Source organism: Theobroma cacao, chromosome 1 (genome assembly GCF_000208745.1).
Source record: "Theobroma cacao cultivar B97-61/B2 chromosome 1, Criollo_cocoa_genome_V2, whole genome shotgun sequence".
Lineage (NCBI taxonomy): Eukaryota > Viridiplantae > Streptophyta > Magnoliopsida > Malvales > Malvaceae > Theobroma > Theobroma cacao.
Genome location: NC_030850.1, coordinates 13,951,468 through 13,961,099, shown reverse-complemented (window position 1 = coordinate 13,961,099; position 9,632 = coordinate 13,951,468). Strand labels below are relative to the sequence as shown.

General features: G+C 32.3%; 1 protein-coding gene and 1 long non-coding RNA gene across 4 annotated transcripts; one reads left to right on the top strand and one right to left on the bottom strand.

Annotated features, from left to right (window-relative positions):
* Nucleotides 961-4,097, bottom strand: LOC108660992 (60S ribosomal protein L23-A-like). Of its 2 annotated transcripts, XM_018116498.1 has the most exons (4): nt 3,847-4,097; nt 2,089-2,318; nt 1,681-1,722; nt 961-1,150 (listed from the first exon to the last, which is right to left on the bottom strand). In XM_018116498.1, exons 2-4 carry the CDS (start codon nt 2,303-2,305, stop codon nt 1,068-1,070), a joined length of 342 nt encoding a protein of 113 aa, XP_017971987.1. In that variant the 5' UTR covers nt 2,306-2,318; nt 3,847-4,097; the 3' UTR covers nt 961-1,067. The 2 variants fall into 2 exon arrangements, with proteins under 2 accessions (XP_017971987.1, XP_017971992.1); XM_018116503.1 differs by lacking the exon at nt 1,681-1,722.
* Nucleotides 4,435-9,056, top strand: LOC108660993. 2 transcript variants are annotated; one of them, XR_001926831.1, is made up of 2 exons: nt 4,435-4,818; nt 8,750-9,056. It is a non-coding gene; the product is annotated as an uncharacterized LOC108660993 (long non-coding RNA). The 2 variants fall into 2 exon arrangements; XR_001926830.1 differs by having other exon boundaries at nt 8,657-9,056.

Here is a 9,632-nt window from a genome sequence, read left to right as displayed (position 1 = left end):
TCCGATCTGGACTATAAAATATTAAATTTTATCATACAATTCCTATTTGAACTAGTTCGAGGTTAAATCAACTCAAGTGTATAGTTAGGTACGATATTGGGTTTCGTCTTTTCTTAGGTGCTTTCCTAGCATAATAACATGCTACTCAGTGCATGTATGTCATGACATGTATATATAGGGTCGGGTTTTACAAATATTTTAAATGAAATATAAATTATTAATATTCTATTAATTAAAATGCACAATGATATTAAAATTTAAGTAACAATTTATTAACATGTTTAATAAATTGTTAAAATAATAAATATTTTAATTTAAAAATTAAATATTACAATAAAGGGCATTTTTTTTATCATTTATCATTTATCAATTATTTCTTAGCTATTTCTAAAACTATTCCTACTAATCAAACATTAGAATAATTCATAATAGCAAATTTTGTTTTATTCTATTTTCATGAACCAAACAAAATAATAATTCATCTCTTATTTTATTTCTATGAAATGGTTATTCTATTCTCACCCTATTTCCTTTTGTAAACCAAACACACCCTTAGAGAGTGGAGGTTGTTGTTACTTCATTCAGAACCTTGTTGAGGTTTAAGAAGATGTTGGTGACTTTTGCCAAAATAATGGGAAATAGTTGCTATAAAGAAAAAACTTACTATTGGTGTAATTGCCAATAGGGCTGTGCAAACGGGTAGTTCAGTTAGTTCGGTTACCGGATATCCAGTAACCGAACTAACCGAACTCATCTATGAAACTAACCGAAATCGAACTGAAGTGAAGAGCTAATCGAACTAACCGAAACTGAACTTAATCATTTTTTTTCTAATTCTTGTTTGCCTTCTGAATTTTTAGGCATATTTTGTAGAGGGAAGCAACTTTGACTTCCAAAAATACATAAAAAGAGCATTGGAAAAGGACTTTGGAGTGGTTGTGAGAATAAAGTTGGTTTATGATAAGAAATCTTGATGTTTCCCTCCATATTAAACCCAATAGAATAAAGTTAATAATAATAGAAAGATAACATTAAAACTACAATCACAAACGAAACCATGAACTTTTTCAGACAATAGCATTGGCAACACTTGCAATTCTAGGCCACAGATTGGCACACTTCTTTCCAATGGGACCAGTGATAGCAGATCCTGAGAATACCAAATCAATGAACCCAAATAAGTTTCAAATATCAAATCTAACAACAAATCAATTTATGCTCGTGAACTGCAAATCAATAATAAAGGCATTGACATAAATAGCCTAAAAAAAAGGTAATTCCACTACACTGAAGGCAACAACAATCATAGACAAAAAATCATCTCTCAAGTCATGTTTGGGAAACCATACTTCTAAAAAAGATAACTAATATTTCTCAGGTTCTATGATAACTTGGAAGAATAGAAAAGAAAATCTTTACAAAATTAGTGAATGGTCTCTTTTTCATAATTTAGATTCGGCAGCAACAAATTTGCAGGAAAATTTCTACACTAGTGACTTGATTTCACATCTGACATTGCAAGAGCAAGAGAACCAAACCATTAAATGAACTTCATACAAAAACCACCCAAAACAACCTAAACAGTAGAACAAAATTTTTGCATTTGACTTCATAATTCAAAACAAGCACTATTATGTAATTGAAAATATCAAAATAGATTGAAGAGATAAGTTGGTCTACCTTTCATTTCTCCCTTTAGATTGACAATGACACCAGCATTATCTGCAAACAGATAAAGAAACCTAAAATATTAAACTCAGTTCATTAAAATCATTAATGAACTTTTATTATTATCTAAGTGATAATAAAAGAAATCTAAGTGATAGAGCTTAAGTGATTAATTATTATTATCTAGAGTACGTACTAATTATTAATGCACTGTAATTTTTTTCAGTTCATTTTATGTAACTGACTTGGGCTTATTTTTATGCAGTTTTCAATTATGATCCATCGATGCACAATGTGGCAGTAGTTGACATCCAAGGCTACAAGAGGCAAGAGCTGCTTTACTCCTCCAACCTCTGAGGTTTACAGCACTGAAAATGATGCAATCAAACTATCAAAGAAATGCTGTCATTAGTTGTTCACCTTGATCATTGACGAATCTGGTGAAGTGTTTCCAAACTTCTAACCTCGGTGGAAGTGCTTTCCGTTTCTTAGAATTGACAGCATCATTCTCATTAGTGGAGATTATAGTTTGTTGTGTAGTTAGTGTTGGTGAGGATGACGGCATGCCAATAGGAGGAGCAGACTGCGTAGCAGCATCACTAGGAGTAGGAGCTTGATTATCACTTTCACTTGCCATTTAAATCTTCAACCTATCACTCAAAAAGAATTAATTAATTAGCAAATATGTTATTCAAGAATGAAAAATCTACTAAAGAATCTATCACTAATAGCACATATTAAAAATACATGTGCAAATATAATCATTTAATATATGTTCCACTTTTTTCTTTTCTGTTGATCAATATCTAGTCTTTTTTTTCTATTGATCATATTTTATAACAAATAAAAAGCAGATTAAAAAAATACCAATTGAAAAAATATTGTCAAAAGGATTGGATTTGGAGTATTATCGGATAAGAGGAACGGAGCATTAATGAGCATTAAAAATAATTAAATTTAAGAGAATACCTCTTTTAGTTTTGGATGGAATGAATAGGTGTAAAGATGATAAAGACGGTAGCTATAAATAGATAAAAGATAATTTCTATCTCAGACTTTGACCAAGGTGTACATGCATTGCTTAGGAATTTGAAAGGAGGTATACAAGTTACAAAGAGGTTTACACCTTTGAACATTAAGATATATCATAGAATTGTTCCAACCTTTTTAAAGAGTATTTATTTAATCAAACCCCAGCTCCCAACTTGGCAGATGTAGCTTACAAACAAATTTTGATTTGTTTTTTGGGATTAAATAGATGGGATTTAACAATACGTAATTAAGAGGTTGTTTGGATGCTTTAATGAATTATGGAGATTAGATTAACAAACAATTTGCAAATGAAGAGCAAAAGCTAGCTGTCATTATTGCAATATAATCAATAGACATGACAAACTGATTCCAGCAATTAGGCTGAATATACTCCTAGATCATCAAAGTAGTAATGAGAATAGAAGGATTATACTTATAGTTATTAAACAAAATCATTTGAAATTTGAGACTTGACCTCTTTTCAAGACAATGGTTTCCTCACAAAGGTTTGAATCTCGTCTACTTCAACAAAAGGTATTTTCCTTTTATATTGTGAAAGTGTGATAATTCATATTTAACAAGTGACAGATGCCGTATTCAGAAAAAGGCAAACGGATAGAAAAGCATATTAGATTCTTATTCAAACATAACTTTTCGAAGCAATCATAATCCAAGTTGAAAATTTTCATCTCATTTCTCAACAAATTCTTTTGACAATTATGGGGAAAAAAAAACAAAAGGAGGGAGAGAATATTAATTTATTCGAGGAAACAAGCATCCAGCATCACTTAGACCGTATGAAAAACTCTTTAAATTGTGCAGAAACTATGTTGGATTAGATATGAGTTGCCAACACTTTGGAGTTTAGAGACCAATTATTCATATACTTTAAAACCATTTTATAACAGTTTACTAAGCTGGAAAAGGAATTCTCTTTAGGTAGTTTAGGTTCTTTTGCATCTTTGTTGTGGCAACAACTAGCTTGCTAATGCTAAAACCCAAAGATGCCTTTTGTGTGTGGCTGCGTGGACCTTTGAAGGGGGAAAAAAGCTGACCATAAATTTGGTTTTAGAATCAACAATTTTCCAATACAATAGCTAGCTTAAATTCAATGAATAGTATTTGTATAAACCCAAAAAAACTTACCAATAACTTGATGTGGGAAGGCCCGAAAAGCTGAAGCAAGAATGGCAGTGATCGACAGCCGACAGCGGCAGAAGTAGGAACCAGAAATGGTGAGACCGTGAAAGTGGAGATGGTAGTGATCGACAATCGACAGAAGTTGAAAGTAGTGATTGATCGGTAGTCGACACTCGGCAGAAGCAGTCAAGCAAAAATCAAAAAGGCAAGAGTGAGACCGTGAGAATAGAGATGGAAGGCAAAGGAATACAGCAGTCGGGCAGTAGCAGTAGGCAGAAACTAAGGGCCAAAAGAATTAGGTTTTTAAGTTTAGGAATTTTTAAGGGGAAATTTCCAAACTACCCTTTTTAGGTTCGATTAGTTCGGTTAGCAATTTCTCCAATCGAAACCGAACCGAAATAATTTCATTAACCGAAATAACCGAACCGAACTAACCGAACTTTGAACTAATCGATCTGAACTAACCGAACTCGGTTTAATTCGGTTCAGTTATTCGATTTGGTTTGGTTTTGCTCACCCTTAATTGCCAATCTATCTACTATATAATGAATCTCATGTACATGGGGGATCTAGATGTTAACATTTGTGTTAGTCTTTTGGGATTTTTATAGGGATATTTTGGGCTTTGCAGGTAAAAGGTATTTGATTCGGTAATTAATTTAGATACTAGGGTTATTTGATGGTCTCAAGTAAAGGCCTTTTGGGTTTTTAGTTGTTTTAACTTGTCTTCTATCAATCACCTGTGGTCTCCTTTCCCTCTCATGTTCAGGTTCCATAGGCTTCTTGAAGCACCTAGCTTTGGCTTACCATAGAAGATTAAAGATATTTTCTAAGAAAAATTCGGATAATTCTAGAGAAGAGAAAAAAAGAAGAAAAGAAAGAGAGGAATTAGATCACTTTATCACTCCATTTCTGTTGGAATCAAGAAAAAGTGAGGCAGCAAAAAAATTTCAGATCTTCGACAAGATTCGGGTCAAGGTTGGTCACCTTCATTATGCTTTTGATGTTTGATTTAATTTTAGCTTATTTCTCAAACATGTATTTTAGCTTATTTCATTAAGGTGCTGTTTTTATTAGTCTATATCTTATTAATTATTTTACTGGTGTTCATTGTTTTGGTGGAATCTTTGAGATTAACCTCTGGGTTACTTTGATCAAAACTATCCTTCTAACTCTTGACTTGAGTTAGTGTTTGATTTTGGTGTCATAACCGAGTTTGGTCAATTTTCAGTGATTCTTTTCGCGGTCTAGGTTTTTAGATTTCATGGGAATGATTGGTGAGATGTTTTCTTTCTTCAGCCTTTTTGTTTCTTTTTCTCTTTATTTATTTTGGGTTTTCTGTTTACTTCTTTCCCTTAGCTTGAGTTTGTCTTCGATTTGGATATGACGGCTGGGTCAATTTTCTGTGGTTCTTTTCATGACTTAAGGTTTTTGTTTTCATGGGAATTGATTGGTGAGACGTTGTCTCTGTTTCTGGCTTTGTTTTTGGCTTTTTGTGTTTTTTTTTTGTCTTGTTTGTTTTGGATTTTTTGCTTAATTTTTCCTTGACTTAAGTTGTTGTCCAGTTTGGGTGTGACTGTATATATCAGAAATTGTTGAGTTGTGATTGCATTGTATGTAGAGATGCTTTAATTTTATGTTGATTTATTAGTTTTTTTATATCGAATATGATTGTTATATCATATATATATATGATTGTGATTCATACATATCATATATATCGAATATTGAATATTGCATTTTTTTAAAAGTTTTTATCTTTATGGTTTGTGAATTGTCGATGCCATAATTGAGCTTTATCAAATTTTGATGACATTTTGTAACAGCAATTATCTATTTATGGAAATAGTTAATGTCACGACCTAGTACTCCCCTCGAGCCCGTGACAACCGCCGCGATGTCCTGGTAGACACTTATTGCCCGAAATGTCAACCCGAAACCCCGCAAGGCTTTACTATTAGTTTCTCTGTTCCCTTGTGAGCAACTATTGTCAAATATCGTGTTCTAAAAGATTTTAAGCTGTTTCCAATTTTAAACAAATAAAATATTAATTTTTCGTCTCACAGGAGTATTTTGGTCATTTTTTTCAAAAATTTCGAAACTGGCTAAAACGTAATATACAAGTACAAAACACATAATTCATATTCAAAATGAGTTTAAAAGTCTAAAATCTTCATTTAAAATGAAATTATGGTTATTTGAATATAATAAGAAAATAGAAAAAATATTAAGTAAAATATTCTATTTTCTTATAAAACAATATTTATAGAGTTATACGTGAATAATTTTTATAGCGTAAAAGCTAAATAAATTTATACATACTTAAATACAGTAAGTCAAAATATTTAATTTAATTTACAATAACAAGAGTGCCCCCGAATAAACAAAAGTACAGAGGACTGTGAACCTACGGTTTGGAAAATGCAGATCCCACTGTAGTCCTCGATGATATTAGCTATCTACAGTCTATACTGAACCTGAAATTGGTGGAAATGAGGGTGGTGAGATTATAAAATCTCAATGAGTAAACAGACATCATCATAAACATCTAGAGTTAAGTACATGGAGACAATAAAGTAAATCATCATAAACTGGGTTATACAATTAGAACACATCTCGTTCAAAATACGTAAAAAGGCTTATGAATCTCATAAAAATCTAGGCTTGTGCCATAAATCCATTCTCGGGGACACCTTGGCCGAGGCATCCTACCGAGACCGCCAAGGCTATTAAAATTCACATTTCACATAAATCATGTTTTTGTTTTGAAAACATAGCCGTTCCTTGGCGTTGGCTGAGTTCCCCCTCACGTGGTGGTTTAGCGTGAAGTGAACCCTAAACTTTACCCCAGGAGATACCCTACGCGCCTCTCCGTTCGAGGTAAGAATATAATGGGGTTTACCGTGCCCCTCTAAAAGGCTGGTCCACAGAAACCCCCTACTGCAGTGATTAATTAATATATAATCCACCATATAATAAAACTCAATAACATGATATGGCAATTTTGTAATTCGTAGTTTTTCAAGGTAACCAAACAATTCGCATTTCAATACAATTGCCAACTAGCCAATCATGCTCGATTTATCATAAGCCAGTTAATTTAAACAATCAAATTGCCACAATTAACAGTCTCCGTGTACTCTATTTTTCAAAATCACTATTAATTTCAAAACAATTTATAATTTAATTTCATTGAAACTCATTTATTCATAAAACATGAAAATTTATCTTTTTAAATTCCTTTTTCCATAGAATTCATGAAAGCATCTAAAAACCACCCTAGATAATTAAAATGACAGTAAGTTTACTCACAATGTCTAGAATGCAGACTTTCGAAGCACTCTGTCTACTGGTCCTCGGATGCAATTTCCTTGCCTTTATCGGAGGACTCACCACCTTGACACAGTACAAAATCGAGAGTTTCACCAAGTTGGTACTAAATCAAAATTAAACTAATTTAGACTACCAATGCATGATATGGAATGCAAAAATGCACTGGTAACTATCTAAACCCGGTATTGGCCTAATTCGTCTTATCACCCGATTAAATTCCTAACGGGTCCGTTTAAACTCCAATTTAATTCTTTTCAGTTTCTATACCTCAATTGCACCCAAATTAACTTAATGTCCCTCAGTGTGGTGCAAATTATCAGTCCCAACAGCAAATTACGAAAATACCCCTAGTGGGTAAAAATTCGTATTTTTGCTCCGAAAATTCCCATTATTTTTCTAGGCTCATAATTCATTATTCCTTAACCAATTCTCCTAGAATAAAATCAAACTCATCCTCACTCACTACATGGTAAATTCAGCCATTAATGGTTGGGGGAGAAAATAAATTCTTTTCTTGTTGTTTTGTTTCTAAATATGCTAAACTAACTAAAAACACTAACATAAATTAAAATCAAATAAATCCAACAACTTTCTCTCTCCTAACCCATTTTTTCAGAATTGAATTCATCATGAAAACATGTAATTTAATCATGGAAAATAAAGAGAAATGCTTGGGAATAAGAAAACTCAAGCTTAATAGAAAAAACTCACCTTTTTCACTTAATTTCCTTGAAAATTCACACTTTTTCTTTGATTTTCTCTCTCTAGGGTTTTGTTTTTGTTTTCTCTCTCTTCTTGCTGGTTTGGCCGGCCATGGGGTGGAAGATGGGCTGATTTTGTGCCTTTTAAAAAGGAAAATAATAAATTAATAAAGGCATGACACATGGCATCATGTCATTGGCCCGTTTTTAAAATTTTAAAAATTTAAACATTTTATCTCCACCACATGTTTAGTCAAGGGTCAAAGATGAAGACAAAGGAAGACCATGTGCTGGAAAAAATATCCTGGTGGTGGAAAATTACAATTTTGCCCCTGAAATGGCAAAATTATCATTTTACCCCTATACTCCAAATTATACCGAAATTAAAAATTTTCACTTCTAAACCTCAAATCATACTCCAATAAGTCAAATGGGGCCAAAAAATTCTTTTTTAAAATTCCCATTTTGTCCCCAGGTGGCAAATGACCATTTTACCCCTAGTTAGTGAAAATTCCGATTTGACTCCAAATTGATCCTCAAACTCCAAATTACCATTTTAAGTCATCCATGAACTGTGAAACTCTTAATCTCACCTTAAAATTCATATTTGATCTAGTTCGAGGATTAAATAAACTTTGTTGTACCTCTAGGTACAATACTGACTTTTGTAAATTTTTCGGGACTCTCCTAGTATGCAATCATGCTATCACCACATGTATGTCATGAATAGTATTTTATAAGTTTGGGCTTTACAGTTAAAATATGGTTTTTATGAGTTGCAGTGGTGATTGTGGACAGAGATATCGTTGTTGAGGACCTTTGATCAGTATTGTATTGTTAGGCTTGGTTTTTTGACTTGTGAATTGTATTGCTAGGCCTTGACTAAGGGAATTGTGGCTTTTGGACATTTGTACCTATGTCGGAAGGACTTTTGGTTTTTGGCTTCAAAAGAATCAGCTTTGTTGGTTTTTCATTGAAAATGACCTGTTTATCATATTATTTTAATGTCATTTATTTATTTATAAAACAACTTAAAAATATTTTTTCTAACTTTCAACATTGGATGCATAAGAAGCAAGTGTGCTTAAAGAGCTTAAGTTAGGAATGTCAACCAAATTATTGTCATGGTAATCATTATTACAACACTAACATTCATATTTAAATTGATTATTTATATATACATGATCAAACCTACTGTTTATTGACTTTAAGCTTTTCTTACATTCATATGCTCGCATTTGTGATTGCTTTATCATAAAACATACTTATAAAGTTTTTCATTTCTTTGCATAGCAATAACCCATTTATAACACTTTTTAAAACATTATATTCATAGTGATGGTTGTATATAAATCAACCTTCTCAGACAAGCTCAACAAAATGCTATCAATTCAGTTTTTATTATATATTGTGTAGCATACTGTGTTTGCAATGTTGTCTAAAACATGAGCAGCATGTTTTTGAGTATGTCCTGTTTTGGAGACAACATGCTACACGTGGATGAAACATGTTTATACTATATAAGTGTTGGTTGTGTACCAATCAAACATTTCTAAGGAGCTCCTCTAAACGTTATCAGTTCATTTTTTGTTTGATACTACATAGCGTGCTAACACTTCTATTGAGCTGATTTTTGCTGTTGTGCTGAAATACTTTTATTTCGCACAATGTTGTCCAAAAAAAAGGAAGAACCATTATTTCAAGTGGTTGCTACAAACAATTATTGAACTATGTTTTTTGGATAATATTATGCTGATT

Excerpts from the sequence above, each read along its gene's own strand:
- LOC108660992 (XM_018116498.1), bottom strand. The coding sequence starts at position 2,305 with ATGGCAAGTGAAAGTGATAATCAAGCTCCTACTCCTAGTGATGCTGCT. Across the intron at positions 1,723-2,088 it reads CAGATTCGTCAATGATCAAG|ATAATGCTGGTGTCATTGTC; the intron begins GTGAACAACTAA and ends ATCTGTTTGCAG. Across the intron at positions 1,151-1,680 it reads TCTAAAGGGAGAAATGAAAG|GATCTGCTATCACTGGTCCC; the intron begins GTAGACCAACTT and ends TGGTATTCTCAG.